This window comes from Mustela lutreola, chromosome 15 (genome assembly GCF_030435805.1).
Source record: "Mustela lutreola isolate mMusLut2 chromosome 15, mMusLut2.pri, whole genome shotgun sequence".
Taxonomy (NCBI): Eukaryota; Metazoa; Chordata; class Mammalia; order Carnivora; family Mustelidae; genus Mustela; species Mustela lutreola.
In genome coordinates, this window is record NC_081304.1 from 24,723,247 (window position 1) to 24,746,403 (window position 23,157).

Below are 23,157 nucleotides of genomic sequence, written 5' to 3' on the forward strand. Positions count from 1 at the left end.
TCCAGAAGCCTTTCCTTTAAAAAATACCACATGCATCGTGCACAGTGCACATACACAAGACAAGGGGCACACAATTTTAGGAGATCCTGGGCCCTAAGAAAAGGATCCAGCGTCTTGAAGGGACCCCCCCCCCCCCCCAGTTAAAAGGCACTCACAAATAATCCTTTCTTTCTTTCTTTCTTTCTTTTTTTTTTTAATGAACAGAGGGATGAAAGCCCAATTTTTCATGCTAATCAGTCTGGATTTTTATACACCAGATTTACTTCAAGTCGAACTTGCCCTTAGAACGCATGTTTGTGCTTTCCGTTTTCACGCAAACAGACTCACAGGCGATGGTGGACAAGCGCTAGAGACCCGGTGGCGCCGCCCCCGGATTCTTACCAGTGTGTGTCTTCATGTGCTCGTCGAAGTACTGCTTCATGTTGAAGTCCTTGCCGCACCACTGGCACATGAACTGCTTGTGGCCGATGTGGATGCTCATGTGGGAGCGCAGCTGGTACTTGTACTGGAACCTCTCGTCACAGTTCTGCATGGGACACAGCGGGAACTCCTGAGGGCCAAGCGCAGCAGCTTCCCTGGAGCACCCCCTACAAAGCCTCCGAGATCAGGCTTCTCTTTCTTCCTTCAAACAGAACCTGCTGTGGCTGCTCTGGCTCTGCTCTCTTTCTGCCGCTCAGTTATTCGTAAAAGGGGAATTTCCCCCAATAATTAGCACTGTAGTCACACCCAACTTCTTCTGATTCCCGAGGGAAGGAGAGTAACTCCTCGTGTGTCTCTCCTGGGCTCGAGTTCGTCTGAGAGGGTTGACGGCGTGGTAACGATGACCCTCCTCTACCCGGCAGTGAGGGAACATAGGGCGCCCGGAACACGTGTCTGGAGGGCCTCACGCCTGTCCTACGCACGCCTCTCCTGCACTGCAAGCCACGAATACATGAGCTTGCCCCAGGCCTGGGGGAGCAGTGCTCCTTACCTCGCATCTGAAGGGCTTCTCTCCAGAATGCTGCAAGGAGTGCACCTTGAGAGACATGCTGCGTTTGAACGATTTTCCACAGGTTTCGCATGTAAATGGCATGTCTTTCGTGTGTGCTGCAACACAGAATGCACCATACTCAGAATAAGGCCCCCGAAAAGCCCAAGCCAGGAAAGACTCATGTCCCACTACAGGGGACTCATGCCATCTGGACTTTCTACACTTTAACCTGTGAGGCCTTAATAGCAACGTTCTGAAGAGAAACAGAAATAACAAGGTTGGAAAGGAACCTGTCCCGGGCCAGTCGGTGGTGCGGACGGAGGACAAGCCGCAGTTAGTTTTGACAAGTTGGAACGGGTTAAAGAAGGCCCTTCCTCAGATCCTGCCCCATCTGAAGCATAAAACACACCAAAGAACAAGGACAAATTATAGGCGTGAGAGAAAAGCAGCAGAAGAAACTTACCAACCATGTGTTTCCGCACATGAGCCATGGTATAGAATTTCTTCTCACAAATTTCACAGGAAAACTTCTTTTCTGCATATCCATGGACGATCTTGATGTGCTCATGAAGGGACCAGAGTTTCTTGAATGATTTGTTACAGGAAACACACTGAGCAGGATAAAGAGAAATAATCTTTATTTACAGGGGCTTGCAGAAAGCCATTGCTGCCTACTGGCTGACGAAATGGGTGTGCTTGCGGGATTCGCAGCACGAGGCCCGAATCCAAACAGATGCCAGTCCTCCCAGGAGCCCGGATGCCAACACCAACATCTGTATGTTCTATTTTCCAAGACGCATCTTTTAGAGACGCTCTGGGAGTACGAAAACAATGGCCAAAAGTAAGACAAAAAAGAAATGGCAAGTTCTGCTAATGTAAAAGACTTGATTGCTTTCATCAAATTAATAGTGTACCCGTGGAGAACTAAGTTTTGAAAAATAAACGGATTACGCAGAGCAGCTGCCTCCTACACAGGTCGCTATGCAGTTAACAGGTGTTTATCAGGGAATACAAACTAATTTTAAACAAGCACAAATAAAAGCAAGATAAAACACATATTAATGGTTATAGATCTGTGGAAGTAGAACAATGTTTCTGTACCTTAAAGAATGCATTTGAAGCCTTCCTTAACATGCATTATTGAGATTTTATTATATTTTCCCCTATCTAATTTACTCTATGGAACACATCCCTCTGGCAGAATTTCCTGTGACTTCTCAGCCGTCAGTGTCCTCCTCCCCTTCCCCGGTAGCCAGCCCCAGATCTTCTGTCCACGCATCTACAGGAAACACACGCAACAGTGCCTAGAGTTCCTTGTATTATGAATCAGTAATAGTCTGGGATATCAGGCATAAAGTGTATCAAAATAAAGTGCTTCTGGTTAAAGCAAAATGATACTAGAAAGTTCTGGGTAACCACCGCCTTGGACATATTTAGGGGAACAAGTTATTCACGGGAAATAACAATCTCTGAACATCAGTCACTTCAGGAAACAAGGACTCTGAGAAGAGTGAAAAAAAAAAAAATCAGCCTCTGGTTGGACCTGCTCGAGAGGACAGACCTACCCCTACCAGCAGGCAGGGTTTCAGTTTTTCCTTGTTACTGGATCACCAGGATCATAAGGAGCCATATATGTATGAACAAAGCAGTATTCTTCAGGAATGTAAAGGGAGCTCTTTCAGCAGAATCCACAAAACCTGAATGTGAGCTAAAGTGCCTTATGGTGAGCAACAGTGATGAAAGTCACAGAATGAGGATGTATTAAATGTTTTCTTTCTGTAACTTAATAAAGCAAATTTAAGTTTAAAAAAACAAAAACAAAAACCAAGGCGCCTGGGTGGCTCAGCCGTTAAGCAGCTGCCTTCGACTCAGGTCATGATCCCAGGGTCCAGGGATCGGGCCCTGTGTCCAGCTCCTTGACCAGCGGGAAGCCTGCTTCTCTCTCTCCCACTCCCCCTGCTTGTGTTCCCTCTCTCGCTGTGTCTCTCTCTGTCAAATAAATAAATCAAGTATTTTAAAAAACAGAAAAACCCCAAAACCCCACAATATGGACATGGAGCTATCCCTCTCATCATCAGGGCCCCAATCTCACCCCTAGGGTGCAGCACTGCACCACACTCCCCTCGGCCTGAACTGTCACAACCAAGTCCTAACCAAGCAAGGGAGCTGGAGTTTCTGGAGGGTCTGGGCGCTTCGACTCAGCCTTTTTTTTTTTTTTTTTTTTTTTAATTACCCAGCATGTAAGAGACCAAGTCACAACTGATGAATCAAAAAGCGGTGAATTTTTAGCAAACATAATTTATACTGAAGAAATCTCTTTAAAGTAAAGCAACGATCTCAGCTGTTGATGAAAAGCGAGAGGTAAAGTCAGAAGGAAGGAGAGCACTCCAGGTCAGGCGCACTCCAAGAAACAAACCCAAACAAAACAACTGCATTTTTCAAAGGAAGTTTGGCTTAAATACGGCACAACACATGTGTATTTTACACATCTTATGGAGACAGTAACAGACTTACCTTTTATAAATATTCATTAACATGCATTCACAGGTATAAACCAACGCAGCTCAACGTAATTAATTCACTCGACATCATATAATTAACGCACCTCTTACCCTACCGCAATATAGTCCTTTTGAGACATCAGCCTGGTTTGAAAACCACATTCTGTTACCTTAATAATACTGCACAGAAGCATTACGTAACCCTAGTGCCAGGTGGGCAACATTTCCAACCAGCTCAGCCTCGGTTTAAAGTCTGCATACTCCCATGGGCTCAGCCTCTTGATAAATTTAATGTTGTCATCTCTCCACTGGTAAGAGCAACTCACTCCCGGAGATCTTCCGTTTTCACTGGTCTGAGTCATTACGGTTTTTGTCCCCAGCCGCTGCACTAGAATCTGGCGTCCTTTCAGACCTAGAAGGGGACCTCTCTCTATTCCTGACCTTCACTCAGTATCTCCCACCTCGGCACAGAAGATGCCAGAATGAACTCTATATTACACGTCTCACGACCGTGAATCTCAGTGCAAAGCCGGTGTTGACTTTACCTCCCGGGCCATCAATCACCTACGACAGACTCCCCCTTCCAATGTACCTGCGTTCCCACTAGTCCAGCGTCAGGTAAATGCAATGCTTTTGAAAGAAAACGTTAAGCCTGGGTTTTCAAAAGACCCAAAGCAGGAGCTCTGAAACAAGATAAATCGGTGACCACTGTCCCTTCAGCCTCTACGGTACTTATTCTCTTGGGCTGACGCCTGATGCGTCTGCACAGCCAGGTGCTATCCTGGGAAGTTTGCCCTCTCGGTGGTGAGACCTACCTGAATATTTTTTTCACAGTCTGTTTGCTGGTGAAGGGACAGCTCACTTTCCAGGACAAACTTCTTGCCACACTTATCACAAATCTGCATGCGCCTGTGAGTAACGTTCATGTGCTTCTCCAGGTACCAGCGCGTATTAAACACCCTGGGGCACTTCTCACAGGTCAGAGTCTCTTTCTCTTCGCACTTAGCTTTCTGGACGGGCGCTCTGGGCTCCTTGGCGGCCCGTTTCTTACGCTTGGGCAGCTCTGCGCTCTTCCTCCTCCCTCTCGTAGTCCTGGGAGTCGGGGATGCGGTCGCCGCAGCCACGGAGCCGGCCCTCCTGGTTCTCCTTTGGGTGACGCTGGCCTTCTCCGCCGTCTTCTCCTTCTTCTTCTGCCTTCCGTTCTCCCCGTAGTCGTTGCTGTCATCGGTGGCCTCTTCCTCACTCTCCTCCTCCTCCTCCTCACTGCTTGTCTTAAGAACAGGAGTCTCTTTGGACTGAGAAGAGACACCCTTTTCCCCTTTAGATACATTTAATGTTTGATTATTAAGGTTTACCTCCACTATGATCTGCTCCCTTTTGTAAGAGACCTCCTCCTCCTCCTCCTCCTCCTCCTCTTCCGTGTCATCGGAATTCTCCCGGTCTTCTTTGACAGCGCGCACGTCAGACACTGCCCTTGGCTCCCTGAAATACGGCTGTTCCTCCGCTTCATGGAGATGGGGCGTGCTCATCTTGGTGTCCACTAACACCGAGTAAGGACTTCCTGACTCCCTTTTGTACACTTTGGTGGACAGGTCAAGTTCTTGGTTGGCACCATGATAAAAGGTAGGCGGCACTGGAGCACGACGGCTGTCTTCCTGTGCCATTCCTGCTGCAGGCACGGCGCAGCTGTCTCCCGGCCCCTGCCGAGAGCTGGCTGTGTGGCTCATGGGTCAGGGGCCCGAGGGAGGACGCAGTTCAGACTGTAGAGAAATCGCTTCAAAACAGGGTAATTATTAAGATTCCAATCTTTTTCCATCCACAAAGAATCACTCAAATGGAAAAAAAAAAAAAAAAAAAAAAAAGGTGTTCCTGGAGGCTGTATGCAATTCTTCCAGTGTGGCAGCACCAAAGCGTAAGTCAGAAGGTTTGGTATGACGGCAAGAGCAGAGCACTAGTGACTTTTCTTTTGAGGAGAGCTGCAGATGACTTGGACCATCTTATCTACAAAGCAAAGCAAAGAGGAAAAAAGGTCAGATACCACGATTTCCTTCCCACAGCATGCACGTACATCATACGATACGGCTGAAAAGGGCGCGACTCTTTGCAGAGGCAATTCCTGATCCTTGCTTAAAGGGTTCAGCGTGGACCACTGTTTTACCGGGCTGCTGGTTTACTATATTCAACACCATTTTGTCAGAATGTAGACTACAAGATAGCAGGAGTCTGTCTGTCCCACACACTGAGCCACCCTTAGAGCCAAGCACTTCATGGGTGTTCGGTACAAATCTGATGACAAAACGGACAGGTACTGTCCCCTGGCATTCATTATGCTAGAGGCTACAGGATGAGCTGATATGGCAGAATATGTGGTCTCTGTCCACAGGAAGTTTATAGTCTTGTCATCTAAACAGGTGTCCTAGGTGATACACGCAAGAGCTTTCCGCTGGCTGGCTTTGTTTTCAACACCAGTCACCACTGTCCACCAGTTAGGGCTCAAAGAACCAAGCTGGCTGTGAGCTAGGCACTGTGGACCAGGGAGACACAATAGCTAGTTGACGTAACTACAGAAGAGACAGAGACTGTCCGTGGCCTGAAGTAATGTATAATCTCGGGAGAGGTATTATTATAGATATTACTGGGTTCAGGTTCATCAGAGTAATTTCAAAGCTGCTAAATATTTTTAAGTTTGTCCCATGGCTTAAAATCCACTCACTAGCCGGGGAATTCTTCATGTGTCTGTTGCACAGAAGTCTAATAAATTCTAAGAAACAGTAACCATCAGGTTGATACGGTTCCAAGAAAAATGAAACCATCCATTAAATAAAAGAGAGAGAGAGAGAGAGAGAGAGAGAGAGAGGTGCCTAACTTGCTTTGTGCCGCGGCTCACATTGCTGTTTGGCCAAAGACCTCATCCCTGAGTCATGACTAGTGCTGCGAGCACCTCCCCCATCCAGCCGACAGAAGGAAGGCAACCAGCACTCACTGAGGGCCTGCCCCATGTACCAGCAGGCAAAGGGGCCTCTCCTTAGACCTATTTAACAGGTTCTTAAACTCATGTTTTATTTTATTTATTTATTTTTTACCAAAGTAATCACTAAAAAAAAAAAAATGCAGCAAAGCGCACATCGTTGTCCAAGTCATGTACCCCGCGAGGTTTGTAGCAAGAAGAGTAGCCCTCTGCCGATTCCATCCTATCTCATCCCGTGGCCCAGAGATGAAAATGTTCAACTACTTTAGTCTTCTTCCCCAGTATTTCCTCCCACTTTTTTTTTTTTTTTAAGATTTTTATTTATTTGACAGAGAGAGAGAATGTGAGAAAAAGTGCACAAACAGTGGGGAGAGGCAGAGGGAGAAGCAGACCCCCTGCTGAGCAGGGATTTCCCAATGTGGGACTCGATCCCAGGACTTTGGGATCATGACCTGAGCTGAAGGCAGAGGCTTAGCTGACTGAGCCACCCAGGTGCCCCCTCCTTCCATATTCCTAAACATGGTTATGTTTCTATTTCTTGAGGTTTTTCATTTTAAGATGTTACTGCTTGTCTCCCACCAGTTTTTCTCACCTGACTGCCCCCAGTCCTCCCTCTATCCTCCTGCGATAGTTCTACCATAGCTTCTCGGTAAGTCAATACTTATTCTTACATTATGACGACTCTAACATGTGGTCCCCAAATACTTTGTCATTCCTCATTACTATCTTCTGTTTTCTTCATCCTTATGGATTTGCCCTTTTGAAAAAATGATTTGGGGCACCTGGGTAGCTCAGTGTCCAGCTCTTGGTTTTGGGTCGGGCCATCATCTCAGGGTCAAGAGACCAAGTATCAGGCTCCGTGCTGTTGTGGAGCCTGCTTGGGATTCTCTCTCTCTCTCTCTCTCTCTCCCTGCCACCCTTCTCCCTACTTCTACCTCTTCCTTATAAAAAATAAATTAAAAATTAAAAAAATATATAATAGGGGTGCCTGGGTGCCTCAGTGGATTAAACGTCTGCCTTAGGTTCAGGTCATGATCTCAGGGTTGTGGGATCAACTCCACGGGAAGTCTGCTTCTCCCTCTGCCTGCTGCCCCCCCTGCCTGCATCCTCGCTCTCTGACAAATAAAATTAAAAAAAAAAATTAAAAATAGAAAAATTAAGAAGTGATTTTATACTTTCATTTCAGTGAAAGTTCGGAAAGTCCTGGTGATAAACGCCGCCATGCTTTACTTGCCATCTGCAGATATATTTGTACTTATTTGTATTTTTTTTTTAAAGATTTTATTTATTTATTTGACAGAGAGAGATCACAAGTAGACGGAGAGGCAGGCAGAGAGAGAGAGAGAGGGAAGCAGGCCCCCTGCTGAGCAGAGAGCCCGATGCGGGACTCGATCCCAGGACCCTGAGATCATGACCTGAGCTGAAGGCAGCGGCTTAACCCACTGAGCCACCCAGGCGCCCTTTATTTGTATTTATAAATAAGAAACTCATGCCTCTAAGAGGCTAAATAATTTGTCCGGTATTACATATCTATTAAATGACAGAAGCAGTGCCCAGCCCAGGCCTGCCTGACTCCACAGCTCATGGTCTGGCAAGAGCTACTACTATTGCTACTCTGGCAAATGACACTCTAAAATAACTTAAACTTGGTTGTCCCTATAACCACGTATCTTTGTGCACATATCAAAATTTCCCGCCTCACACTTTCAGTAGGAAGATCTCAGTGGCTTTCAATTCTGCTTAGCCTTATTTTTGCCTGTGCCAGAACTTCTGACCCGTGGAACTAATCTAAATTACTACAAATACCATTAAACTTACTCACATTAATTTTCTCAAATTAAGCAAGGGAGGAGAGACAGTAAAATTCAATTAACCAGCAAAAGCTAGGAATTAAACAAAAAGCAGGAAGACAAAGAAAAATAATTGAGGGGAAATCCTCTGTGGTCATAATGAATGTGTTCTTCCCAAAGACCTCTGGGCTCTTAGCCTTCAGGGCACGTGGCAGGACTGCGTGTTCTGACCCGGTCCCCTCCCCGCAGCTGGGTGGGGCCACGTGACTACTTCTGGACCGGAGTACCTCCTGAGCAGGAGGGGCGCGCAGGACACAGCATTTTCCCACCAATGAGACCCTCTGGCTCTCTTCCCTCTGCGACAGGGACCACCCACCCATCTTCAAGATGACAACTGCTGTCACTGCTCTCCACCCAGGTCCCAGAGTGACAAAAATGACCTATGGGCTATGTGCGGTACAGTGGATTTTTTTTTCTTTTTCATTTAATTTTACCCAGAGTGTGTTTTTAAAACCTCTGAGATCTTACGTTGGTTAGTACAGGCCTCTCCTAGCTGATACAGACAGAACCCAGGAGTGGGTGTTGCCTCATCCAGAAAACTCACACACATGGCAAAGGCTTAGGAGCTGGTGAAAAGGGGCCAGGAAACAGGTACAGGAGGCTAACAGGACAGCAGCGGTGAAATTCTCGGGGAGACTATCCCCTATTTCTCTCGGAAGCTAGAGAGCTCACGGCTCTAACAGGAAAACGCACTGTGACGGCAGCGTGTTGGTTACTATTGGCTGTATCTGACAAATCATTACACGAAAAGGACGAATTCAGAAAAGAACTGATCGGTCAATAATCAGGATTAAAGGAGTTCAGAAAGTTAGCGATTTGTAGAGCTTAGAAGCAGACGCTTAATAAAAATAGAGGAGGTCTGGAGCTACAAATGCTGACTAGAATTTGGTCCTGAGGCAGGACCCTGCCGAAGACGTGCTTCCGCAGAGACGGGTAAAAACCGCCCAGTGGATTAAGGCGGCACCCGGTAAAGTAGCTTTTCTCAAAGAGACATGAGGAGGTTCTCTCCCCAAAGCAGCTTCTTAGTGTATTTGGCTACAAAGCCCATTTCTCTAATGTGAATTAGTCCAAATGCTATTAGGAAATGGGGAAATGATGTCAGTCTAATAGTAAAGTCCCCTCGGTTAACATGAGATTTCCCCCTGCAAGTTAATGTTTAGAGGGATCAAGAGAAAGCTTTCTCACAATGAACAAGACAGCCTTAGCAATACATGAAGACTGGGAGAAGAAAGCTGAACATCCTATTTCTGTACCTTCCTTTAACACAAGTAGTGGCTGGTTCACCTGCTTCGTGAACCACTGATGCAAGCCCCGGGACTGGGGAGTGGTTTGGCGCCCCAGCATCATCTAGCTAACGGGGTTCTTCATGAATATGTACATGCATACAGTACATGTGTCAGCTATCTCAGTCCTCAGCTAGACAGCACACATAGCATTACTAAGTGAAAAGTTAAAAAAAAAAAAAGTAAGAAAACATTAAAAAAAAGTTTAAAAATTACTAAGTAAAAAGGGCTCAATTCACAGGGGAATTTTCTACTTAATAAGTTAGAAAATAAGACTATTCTTTCTTTTAAAAAATTTATTTCATTTTATTCTTTTTTAAATGATGCGCACATATATGCCTTCCCATATAAACCTGAGACTGGAGTCTCCCCACTGTCACAATCAGGGAAACTCGCGGAGACATCGACAAAGCACACGGTCACAATAGGACATGCATCTGTTCACTTTGAAACACACATCGGCTTTCTGCCCACATTCTGCTTTCTTCATTCCGTCCTGGCACCTTTTCCCTTATCTCAGTTTTGATGATAATCTTCCTTTAATCTCCTTCCAGAAGATTTAAACTATCTCCTAAGAGCACAATTGAGTAAACTGTACAAAACCAAAAGCCCATTAGGGAAATCAGAACGTTCCAGGTTTCATTTTCCAACTCTTAATGTGTGCCCTCAGTTCTAACTGACTTATTACTGCTCATCTTAACTTCCTTTTTCAGAGTACTCTTTAGGTGAGTACACAGAGCTCAAAGAACCTGAAAGTGGACAGAAGCGGCAAATAAGAAATAACCCTCACTGATATCTGAAGTTGTTCAAATTCATTTCTCTTTGGTATTAAGTTCTTAGAGATCATTTTCTCCTGCTTCTTAAATTCCAAACCGAAGCAGGTCATTCCTTAGTGGCTTGCTATAATTAATGTTATAGAATTTGGGAAAAAACTGGCATGTTTGTTAAGGGGTATACAAATTGAGAAGCGACAGAGCCTAGCACTCTATATGCCTGCCTGATCAGCTACTGGGAAGAAAATATAATCTTAAGAAAAAAATTAGGGGCACCTGGGTGGCTCAGTTGGTTAAGCTTCTGACTTCAGCTCAGGTCATGATCCCAGGGTTCTGGGATTGAGCCCCGTGTTGGGCTCCTTGCTGAGCAGGGAGTCTGCTTCTTCCTCTGCCCTTCCCTCTGCTCATGCTCTCTCTCTCTCTCTCTCTCTCTCAAATTAATAGATATAATCTTCAAAATAAATAAGTAAATCTTAAAAAAAGGAAAAAGACTAGAAAATATAATAGCATATTATAGATAGTAGTAAAATACAACTTCCAGAAAGTGCTTCTTTCTCATGCCATTTTTTTTTCCCCAACGTAGACAAATAAGTTTACACAGTCTTCCAGAATGTGTATTTACATTTGTCTTAAAAGAAAACCAACTTTGTTCCCTGGAACATTTTAACAGTTAATTTTTGAGAAGTCCAGCAGTTTTCTTTCTATTAAAATATACCTATACATCCTCCTCGTATGTCAAGAAGACTGTATTTGGGGTGAGCCTCCTCCAGTTGAAAGGACAGCTCTGTAAAGCGTATCACTTTGCTGCCTATGCTCATCCCACTTCCACCAGGCTGTCTGCCAAGCTCGAAATACTCGTGCACGGCCAGACTGCCCTCCTGCTGAGGGTAGAGGTTTCCAAAGTGCACAACTGTCCATGAGGATCAGGCCAGAAGTACAACTACCAAGAGAGGGAAAGGAAGAAGCAGGGAAAGAGAAGTGCATATCGGCAAAAATCTCCCCAAAAAGATCTACTAGGAAGAAGGGGCAGGATGACAACTGGGTCTGTGATAATAATGGTCTGATACTTTACTCAAAGCTTTACAACTTTTGCGGAAGGCTACTCACTTCTTACTAGGAAAGTATGTTAGTGACACGTCTGCAAGTAACAACTAACCTCAGAGTCTTTGGACAGTCACATAACTATTTAACAACTACTATACACTCAAGTAAAAAAAAAAGTAGAAATCTGAAAGTTGAGAAGAGAAAAATCACACCTAGTTGGAGAAATTGGGAAAAGTCTGAAGGACAGTGTATTTCAGAAAAGCGTGAAGGACAAATGTATATATGTATATTATATTACATGTAATAAAGTAAACACACAAACAAGATAAAATAAATTAAAAATAAGTAAAAAAATTTGAAGTAGGGAAGATAATACTGAGAATTAAGATAAAATCAGCACAAACCATTTTATACTAAATATTCTATCAGTACTGACAAAAACAAAAATGTAAATATCTGAATTATAATAAAAATTTTTTAAAAGATTATTTATTTGACAGAGAGATATCAGGCTTCCCACTGAGCAGGGAACCCGATGCAGGGCTCAATCCCATGACCCTGGGATCATGACCTGAGCTGAAGGCAGATGCTTAACAACTGAGCCACACCAGCACCCTAATTTAAAAAAATTTTTAGAAGAATGTGTTCCTTGGGGCGCCTGGGTGGCTCAGTGGGTTAAGCCTCTGCCTTCAGCTCAGGTCATGATCTTAGGGTCCTGGGATTGAGCTCCGCTGGGTTCTCTGTTCAATGGAGAGCCTGTACCCCCCCCCCCCCCCCCGCCGCCTGCCTCTCTGCCTACTTGTGATCTGTCAAATAAATTAATAAAATCTTAAAAAAAAAAAAAGAATGTGTTCCTTATGAAATAATTATTTTACTTCTCTACCTGGTAATTAAGGGGTTTAAAACTCATATCCACACAAAAAGCTTAATTTTTTTAAAGATTTATTTGAGAGAAAGAAAGAGAGTGAGTGAATGGGGCATGAGGGGCAGAGGGAAAATGTGAGAGAAAAATCTTCAAGCAGATTCCCTGTAGAGTGCGGAGCCTGACCTGGGGCTGGATCCCAGGATCCTGAGATCATGACCCGAGCTGAAATCAAGAGTCAACCACTTAACCAACTGAGCCACCCGGGTGCCCCTAACTTTTTTTTTTTCTTAAGATTTTATTCATTTATTTGAGAGGAGGAGAGGTAGAGCGAGAGGGAGAAGCAGACTCCCCACTGAGCAGGGAGCCGGATGCAGAACTCAGTCCCAGGACCCCAGGATCATTACCTGAGCCAGAGGCAGACACTTAACCGACTGAGCCACCAGGCGCCCCTAAGTTTTTTCTTAATACAGCAGGTTCTACTTTTCTGAAATGAATGAAATCTCACTGTGTCCTTGTCTTTTTCTCAAGAAGAGCCTCTAAGAGTAAGACAACTTTCAAGACACCGACACTGGAAGTCTGACTACTTAAGATCCTAAACTGCTCCATAATTTTAACAAGTACAGTAAGAATCAATCAGACCTCTCTGATCTCGTTCTTGTATAGAAAATGAGCTATATTATTCTGGCAAAGAATGTGCGACCAAACAGTCTTAACGATGGGACCAATAACTATAGTTCATTTTCAGCCCAAGTTCTGGTAATGTCAACCCTTAAATTTTACCGATCTGTACTCAGTCTGCCAAGTTGAAAAGTGGGAGCCAAGAAAACCAACTGCCAAACTGGAAGCTCAGTAAACCGTACTCTCCGATGTGCCAAGTGCATACGGCAGTGGTGGTAATAATTTGCATTTACATGATGCCATGCAGTCTGCACAGAGCACATCTAAACATTTATTAAGTGCCTACTATGTGTTCGGAAATGTAGGAGCTGGAGCCATCAAGGTGTGCACAGGTCTAACGAGGGAGGCAGACACGAAACCAGCAATCACAGCACAGTGTAGTCAAGACCACTACTGAAGAGCACAGCCCAGGGGTGAAGGGCACACACTGGAGCCCGACCACCTGCCCTGAAAATCTGGCTCAGACACGTATCAGAGCTAGGTGGCCTTGGGCAAATTATTTAAGCTCTCTACGCCTCATTTTCTGCATCTGTAAAATGGGGATAATAATTGTGTCTGCCTCATGGTGTGTTACTGGGATTAAATGACTGATAAGTATAAATGCTCACAAGAGCACAGTTAGGTTTCTTCATTAAACACACTTGCCTCTACATATCAGGTACAGACGCAGGGCAGAAAACAGAACGGAAGACTGGTGTAAAAGGTGGCAGAGCTATCAGAGGAAGTTTCACAGATGAGATAAAGCTGGATGGAGCTGGTTTTAAAGGACAAGCAGAGGGACGCCTGGGTGGCTCAGTTGGTTGGACGACTGCCTTCGGCTCAGGTCATGATCCTGGAGTCCCGGAATCGAGTCCCGCATCGGACTCCCAGCTCCATGGGGAGTCTGCTTCTCTCTCTGACCTTCTCCTCATTCATGCTCTCTCTCACTGTCTCTCTCAAGTAAATAAATAAAATCTTTAAAAAAAAAAAAAAAAGGACAAGCAGAAGTCAGAGAAATGGAGAAGGGAAGTAGGCAAGTTGCATGCAAGAAACTCAACATGAAAAAGACAGGAATGAAACCACATGGGGTTTTGTATGTCTCGCTTAAGCATCACCACCCTACAAAGACTTGGGACTGTTGTTCCTATTTCAAAGCTGAGGCTCAGTTTGTTAACTTTGCCCCTGTCATTGCTGGTTAAGTGTTGGAATAAGGGCTGGAATTCTGGTTTTTTAACTCCTTGTCCTAGTTTACCAACCGTCTTCTATTGAGCTAACATAGTAAATAACAACTACTTCAAGCAATCTACTGAGGCCTTGAACAGAAAAATATCTCTAATGATACAAAGTAAAAAAATTCTAGACCAGGGTTCGAGGGTCTAAGTTAAACCTTAGCTACCCACCTCCCTCCACAACGCCTGGAATGTTGGATTAATTCACATGGGGAGGGGTGCCTGGGTGGCCCAGTTGGTTAAGCATCTGACTGTAGTTCAGCTCATGATCTCGGGGTCCTGGGATGGAGCCCTTCCTTGGGCTCCACCATCAGCAGGGACCCGGTTTGTCCCTCTGTCTTGGCCCCTGCTGTGTTCGTTCTCTCTCTCTCTCATAAATAAATAAATCTTAAATGAAATTCACATGGATACATTTCAGTTTCCAGAGTGACTCATCAGCACTTTGTGTTTCACAGTAACCAGTCTGACCAAGTAAAGATTTAAATTATGTTTCTGTTTATTTTCTTGCAACAAAATTGTTAGTTTCCAAGGAAGAAACCTAAATAAAATCTGTGGACTTTAAACTCCAGGTGTAAAGTGCAAACACAGATACAAAATTTACCGCAAGAAAAGTTGTGCCACAAGATCAGTAGCATAAAACGTCCTTCAGTCCTAAAGGGGAGCACAAAATCAACCTAGGTTGCACTAGAAAAGCTACCAACACAACACGTGGGAGTCAACTCTACAACAAGCAAAACCTCAGACGACACACATCACTGTACCATATTTTAGATAAATATTATAAAATGTTCTCAGATGCCTATACTTTATATAGCTGAAAAATACAACTAATTTTAATGCAATCTCACCTAATACAATTTCATACAATTATTTTTTAAGCAGTCCATCTAATCCATTCTCTATAAGAAATGGAACTGAGAAATGCCTGTCACCTTCAGTTTTAGACAAAGCTATTATAAAAATAGAATTCCACATGCATTTAAATGAGACTGCCATTGTGTTTCCTCACTAATACATAGGAGAAGCTAGGAAAAAGAGGACAAAGAGGTACTCCTCCTAAGGTACTACCTAATTACCTTCAAGCATCAACAGTACCCACATTTCCATAGAAGACAATAAAAACGAATACACATTACTCATCACAGTGGCTTAAGCAACCTTAACTTTCACCCCTAATCCCCTAGGGCCAAAGAAGAAATCAAATACTTTAGTAGGCTACACTGCTGGGCCTCGATGATCATGCAGTATATTCAGAACACCTTTCCATTATTCAATTCACAAACGTCATCTACAGATAGAGGAGAATATAATTTAAACAAAGGAGTTCTTTTTAAAAGAGTAAGAGTTTTGTATTACTGCTCTCTTTTCCATTAAAATCTGACAAAGTCCTGGCTGCAGGAATGCTCAGATGAAATTCTGTGCCCTTAAAAACAGTCAGAACATACTCACGAGATACATAATCTTGGAAAATCTCAGTCTGGCCTTGACTGAAGTTGCTTTATGGAATGCAACTAGCTAAGGCACTAGTCTGTTTTCAGAATGGGTATCTACGTGAGTACCCTGATCATTATTTAGTGATACTTTGCTCATTAGCTTTATTAAGAAAAACTGGAGACTTAAAAGGCCTTGTGAATCTTTCTTCACACTGTGGCTACCTATAATGTAAGCCATTAGGAGAGGCCTATCTATATGGCAACTGACAAGATCATCATGAATATGAATAAAAAAATTCATTCAGAAAGTGACAATAACTGAGAAAGGCCCTCATTACATTCTTATATTTTACAGAAATAAAAATCACAAATATTTCAGACATGTAAACAACATCAGGATGCTATAATTTACATATTAGACCTACCAAAAGACTGTTACTGCTTTCTTGGAGGGTCCCTGGGTGGCTCAGTCAGTTAAGCTTCTGACTTTCACTCAGGTCATGATCCCAGGGTCTTGGAACCGAACCCCAAGTCTGGCTCCCTGCTAAGAAGAAGTCTGCTTCTCCTTCTCCCTCTGTCTCTCCTGCTCATGCCCTCGCACTCTCTCAAATAAATAAAATCTTAAAAAAAAAAATTAACACTTGGGAAAAAAGTTCAACTAAGAGAGTCTTCAACCAGCAAAAATATGTGACAGCAGATGAGAAAGTTTAAACCAAACCATAACCCACCCAAAACAGGGTCAATGGGAAAGAACAAATGCTAACATACCGGCCGCCTTTTCCTTCCCATAAGTCTGTTATGTTACTCTTCTTAGCAGCAATTCTTGAACTTTTGAGAATCTTTGGAAAATTAAAAATCTTCTCCCCCAGAAAAATGAACACACAAAATTTTACATGCAATTTCAAGGAGTCTGCCTATTTCCAAAAACCCATCCATGGAACCTTTAGGGATCCCAAAACCCCAAGCTAAGACCTCATATCAGAGAGCAGATTTTGCTCTTCCTTATTTGTAATGTATATTTAGAAGAAGTATATAAACTAAGTTTTTCTCCTCTTCCTAATCTCCTTCCTTTCAATCTCTACAGCTCATCTATGATCACAAGTGAATTAACAGTTGAATGAGAAAACAGTGGTGAATAACATTAAATGTAAAATAAAAGATCTTGTATGAACCCCAATATGCTAATTAACCAGGTATAAGACTTTGGACAAAGCAATTGATTTCACCTAGTTTCCCCCTGTAAAACTAGAATAACAGTACCCACATTGGGTACTGTTATAATCTGATAACAGATCTGATATAATCTGATAACAGGCAAAGCTTCCAGTAGTTGGGGGAAGGGTTCACTGCTGGGTCCTTTCTCCTTCTTGTTTGAGAAACTCTTTCTTAAAGAAGTTACAAATTATGGGTGGCAAAGCAGAGATTTATGTAATTTTAGGGTTTGTTGCACCCATTTTTCCATAGTGAACATGACGTAATGAAGATGAAAAAAGGCCAAAGATAGGGAAGGGAAAGTAAGTTTGAAAAATGAAATGGGCAGGGCCATCCAATTGGCTCAGTCCCTTAAATGTCCAACTCTGGATTTCAGCTCAGGTCATGCATGATCTCAGGGTTTTGAGATCAAGCCCTGCACTGGGCTCTGCACTGAGCATGAAGCCTGATTAATATTCTCTCTCTCCCTCTCCCTCTGTCCCCCATTCACTCTTTCTCTTTCCTGCCCTATAAATAAATATATAGAATGAAATGGGCTAAACAGACACACGAAAAGATGCTCAACATCACTCATCATCAGGGAAATGCAAATCAAAACCACAATGAAAGATCACCTCACACCTGTCAAAAGCACTAAAATCAAAAACACAGGAAACAACAAGTGATGGCGGCGATGTGGAGAGAAAGGAACCGTTGTGCACTGCTGATGGGAATATGAACTGGTGCAGCCGCTGTGGAAAACAGTGTGACAGTTCCTCAAAAAGTTAAACATAGAGTTACCATATGACCCAGCAATTTCACTCTTAGGTACAGTCAAGAGAACTGAAAATCAATGTTCATACAAAAACTTGCATATAAATGTTCATAGCATTACTCATAATGGCTCCAAATGGAATGCATGAGTAAAATGTGTATCCATACAACAGAATATTATCAAAAAAAGGAATGAAGTACTGGTACAAAGTACAACATGGGTGAATCCTGAAAACATTATGCTAAATGAGAAAAGCCAGACCCAAAAGCCTACATGTTGTATGCTTCCATTTCTATGAAACGGTCACAAATAAGCAAATGCATGGAGACAGGGGTAGGCAGGAGAGGACGGCTAATGGATTCCAGGTTTCTTTTCGGGGGAATAAACATGTTTGGAATTAGACACTGGTGATGGTTGCACAACCTTGTGAATATACAAAAACTACAGAACTGTACACTTTGAAAATGCAAGTTTTGTGGTAGATGAATTCTATCTCAAAAAAAAAAAAAAAAAAAAAAGAGAAAACAAAATAGGCCATCCGGACACTAATAGTCTCAAGGTGGTCTGAAAAAATAAGATGATCTGAAAATTATGACAGTTTACATAAAAATGGTATTACTGGATGGTGAGGCAGGCCAGAAACTCAGAGCTGGGCTCTAATAGCAGGGATACAGTGACACTAAGCCAAATGGCGACCGTGCTCCACATGGCAAGCCAGGCTCCATCCCCTTGCCAGCCCTGGGTTTCTGCACCCATACAGTTCAGGGGCTCCCTTCCAGCACTGACATTTACAGTTTGTGTTATTTGTTTTCATTCTTTTGCCGAAATCACCTGCTCACCTACTGCCACGCAGTCCATCCCAACCTTTTCTTTTCATTTTTTTTTTTCTTCCCAACCTTTTCAACAAGAGAGGGCTGTCATACATTCCCCTCTCCACCCCTGGCTTCCCTGCACATTCCCAGGGAGCACTGCTTTTAAAATATTGTCTCAGAATTTGCATTTAGATCATACTTTTTTATTTCTTACTAACCAAATATTAAAAAAAAAAAACAAAACAGCCATCTAACTTTTTGGTTAGACTGTCCAGCTTTGCCATAATTTCGATTTGATTTTTGAACATTAAAATGAGCTTATTGGGGTGCCTGGGCAGCTCAGTCAGTTAAGTGTCTGCCTCTGGCTTAGGTCATGATCTCAGGGTCCTGGGATTGAGCCCTGTGTAGGGCTCTCTGCTCAGCGGGGAGCCTGCTTCTCCCTCTCCCTTTTCCCCTCCCACGCTCGTGCTTGCTCTGTCTCTCAAATAAATAAAATCTTTAAAATCAGCTTATGAATCTCAGGTTGGGGATGCCTGGATTAAGGGAATATATTATGTATGGTCTTGAAATAAATATGATACAAATGAGAACAAGCCCACAACCTTACCCATGGTATAGGTCAGGTTTTTCCAGAAACAGTTTTTCCAGAACTGGGTCCACCACACTTTCTCCGGGGGTAGAGACATGACCACACTTAACACCATTCCTTGGACGATTCTATTCAGTCCTTTGCCTTAGTAAGAAAGCATTTAAGGCAAGATGCCCAACAGGATGTGGAAGAAATCCATGAAGCCTCAGATACTGGCCAATATCCATTACTGCCTTTTCCTTTTTTTAATGGTCCTTTTTTTTTTTTTTAAACATACCTTGCAAGCTGAAAGAAATAAGACCAGGTGACCATGCCACAACTACATCAAAATTAAAGGCAAAAGCGATGGCACTGAGCACAACTTTACTCAGTAGAGGTGCTCCACACTGGATACTGGCAAATGGACCCAATGGATCCTCTCTCCCTTTTGGAAACAGAGCTGAGCACAGAGAAGTGGGTGGCTAGGGCTGGGGCTGTGACGCTCACCGCACTGCGTTACAGTTATGAATCTCACATGACCGTACATCCAGCATCTCACAGTCTTGGAAGTGACTGGACTCTGTTCACTAACCCTGTTATTCAAACACAAGGTTTAGTTACGAAAGCCCAGATCTCTTTTCCTCCAAACAGAGAAATAGCCCTTGATTTTTTTCTGATTATAAAGGTGACATTTACAGTTAAAAGGGGTTTATACAGTAAGCATTTTTAGAGACTTATTTATTTATTTCGGAGAAAGAGAAAGAGAGTCAGGGGAGGAGGGAGAGGGAGAGAGTCTCATGCAGACTCAGCACTGACCATGGAGCTCCATGCAGAGCTTGATCTAATGACCCTGAGATCATGACCTGAGCCAAAACCAAGAGTCGATGTTTAACTGAATGTGCCACCCAGGGGACCCCATGAAGCATTTTCTGTCCGATTCTCACACTCTACTTTTTATTCATAAGCTTTGACTATCACCTACATACAAAGTACCAAGAATCTAATATAAGAAGATATTAACTACTCATTCCTTCAAATAATTACTGTGTTGGCCTTAATCTTCACAAGCTTAAAATGTGTTTGGAGAGCAAGCAACAATGCAGAAAAAATAAGTCACAATTGCCAAATAAAACAAATGCTATTTCTTTTAAAGGTGCCATACGATTATTTAAAAGGACAAGAAGGATGTCGGATGCACAGACTATGGAAGGCCCTGTGCAGGGCGTGAGAACTGAGCTAGGTCCTGACAAATGGGAAGGATGTGAAAAGGCAGAGAGGAAATTAAAAGGCAGGTGGAGGAGAGGACTGTGTGAGTGAAGCTGCCATCAGGAATAAGCGGAATATATTCTGGGGAGTGATCAACACAAAGGCCTAGCCAAAGGAGTCCGGCCAGGGATTAGGAGGTGATAGCCTTGTAAATACAGAGTAGGGACAGAAAATGGAGGGCTCTTACAGGGTGCCTGGGTGGCTCAGTGGGTTAAGCCACTGCCTTTGGCTCAGGTCATGATCTCGGGGTCCTGGGATCGAGCCCCGCATTGGGCTCTCTGCTCAGCAGGGAGCCTGCTTCCCCCTCTGTCTGCCTCTCTGCCTAACCTGTGGTCTTTCTCTGTCAAATAAATAAATAAATAATAATCTTAAAAAAAAAAAAAAAAAAAAAAAGGAGGGCTCTGATTGCAAGGCTGAGAAAAACACACAACACCAAAGGCAGATGGGCAAAAAAGGAGAAGTCAACAGAATTTGCTTATTAGATGTGATGGATAAAGAAAAAACTAGAACAAAGATGATATATACAATTTGAATTTCCATTCCTACAGCTAAGAGGAAAACACAGGTAGGAGAGGAGAAATGAAAAATATAAATAAGACAATCAGCCTCAAATTCAAAGAGAACATCTCTTTCGCACAGTGGCTAGAGAAGCCTTTTGCTAAATACTGCTAAAATTCCTTTACAGTGACAACCACTGCCGAAAAATTAAGGTCAAACCTCCTTCAAGGTTAGACCCCTCACCTTACCTCCCTACTCTCATGTCCTTCCACATCTCCCCACAAACCCTATGTACCAGTTTTAGGGTCTACTCAGAGTTCTCTGGGCATCCTAGAATTTCTCTATGCTGGTCATTAGTGTATCCTGCCCCATCAGCCAAGAATGCCCTTATCTCCCTCCCCAACAAGTGAACCTAATTTTTCACTATTCAGTTCAAACACTACTTATTTCTTCCTGAAATTCCCAGCCCTATTACTTCTCCTGTATTTGTAACTACTACCTCTAGTATCATTATTCATTCTATTTTGTATAACAATTGTTTACATGTCCATATTCCCATTGCCAGTGATTGGTGTAGAGGCAGGCCCAGGACCAAGTTTTGGTTAGTGAAATTTACATGGAAGTCAGCTGGGAGGCTTCTGAGAAAGACTTCCAAACTCTTAAAAGGCAAAAGAAAGCAATAACCACCCCCTGCTGGATGCCCTCTTGTCTGGATATGATGCCTAGAATGGAGGCGCCATCTTGCACACAGGATGGGAGATGGCCAAAGGACAAAGTAGACATCTCCAAGACGGCAGAGGAGAAAGGTGGAAAGAACGTGGGCCCTCGATGATGTCACTAAACCAGACTTTAACCAATCCTAGACTGAGGCTTCTTGCTACTTGTAATGACACATTTTCTCTATTTTGAGATTATTTTGAATTGGATTTTCTATCAGTTGAAAAATGAAAGCCTCCTACTTGATACAGTCACATTTAAGATGCAAACTAGACATCTAAGTACAGCTGTCAAGTTATCAGTTGGCTAGAAGAGTGTGGAGATCAAGGGGAAGTCAGGCCTGGAGGTGAATATTTGGGAGACAGCAGCATACGGAAAGAATTTAAATTTGGGGGCTGGGACAACAGGGTAAATAAAGCAGACAAAGCTCTGGGGCACCCTCAGGGCAGAGGAGACCGCCAACAAAGAGAAGAGAAATGAACACAGAGGAAAAAGGAAACACTAAACTGCGGAGCACAGAAGGCAGGATATAAACACCTTTTCTCAAGAAAGAAGAACTGGTCAGCTGTAGCAAATGCTGCACAGCGCTGAGTAAGACAGAGAAAACTGACCACTGAATTCAGTGGCTTAGTCGTTCCCTCACCTGCAGTCCCCTTTGTCCTTCGGGAAGCCTCGTGTTCCCTGGAAAACCAGCAGTCTTGAGTTAATTACAATACTGGCTCAGGGCTCAGGTTTGGGCTGGGTTCTGGAGCGCTCACTCCCCAGCGGGGGTGTGACCAGGAGGGAATGGAAGCTAAGGAAAAGAAGCCAGAGGAGTCGGAGTCAAAAGAAGGAAAAGGTCTCAGTTTGGTTTTTGAGAGATGGGAGAGACCTTGAGTGTGTTTGAATGCTTGTGGGAAGGAACACCTCTTGGCACAAAGAATCCATCACAAGAAAACATTCTGCAGTTCATTAGAGTGGGAGGTTAGTTCGTCAGGCTTTTAAAAAATTGTTTTTCGGAGGAAAGGTATGATAAAGCCACAATCTTTAGCTCCACCTCATTTCAGAACCTATCAACCCAAAGGGAAAAAAAAAGGATGTTACAAAAAGTAGTGATAGTAAATAGTAAATGAAAAGCACCTAATTTTCTCTTGGTTATACTATAAAGATGGTCCTAACATTAAAATACAAACTCTAAGTACTAAACCACAAAGGTATCAAAAGCAAAGGAAATTTGTTACAGAGCTACCTAAAACCATTTGGCATACCTTCCTAAAACACTGTCCGTCTTCGATACTTTCTCAAATCTTAAGAATTTTTTTCTTTGGGTCTTACTGAAGAAACGTGTTGTCTGGAGATAAGCTTTCTATACACTTGTGTATAACAACCACATAAGAAAATATTAAAACATTTTTATGTTCACTTCAGGAAATTCTTAAATTTAAAACCACTCCAAGTTAAAATATGACCACTTCAAAGAATATGGGATAATCTCAAAGTTAAGACCAAAACAGCTTTTGATACAAACCACTGCATGTTACAGAAACAGTAACCTAGTTTCATTTTGAGTGTAGTGTTTGTTGCCCTCAAGGGACAGGCAACTTTCGAGCAAGTTTTTTTCATTAAATGCCAGATAACAGGTAAAGCATAGGGGGGACAATTTCAATACATCTTCATGCGACAACTCATCTTAACTCTTCAGGTTAAGTAAAGATATGTCCAATCGTTATAAACATATACACACCCCATACCAACAAACCTCCGTTAGTTACTGGTGA

General features: G+C 43.1%; 1 protein-coding gene across 2 annotated transcripts in view; it reads right to left on the minus strand.

The window, feature by feature from the left end:
* ZNF652 (zinc finger protein 652) overlaps positions 1–23,157 on the minus strand; it is a 60,541-nt gene that overhangs the window by 13,137 nt on the left and 24,247 nt on the right. For both annotated transcript variants that reach the window (XM_059147477.1, XM_059147478.1), the window contains exons 2-5: positions 4,287–5,472; positions 1,434–1,581; positions 971–1,086; positions 382–526 (exon numbers count right to left, since the gene is read on the minus strand). In XM_059147477.1, the coding sequence (XP_059003460.1) occupies positions 382–526; positions 971–1,086; positions 1,434–1,581; positions 4,287–5,198 (1,321 nt within the window). In that variant the 5' untranslated portion in view covers positions 5,199–5,472. The remainder of the gene's footprint in view (positions 1–381; positions 527–970; positions 1,087–1,433; positions 1,582–4,286; positions 5,473–23,157) is intronic.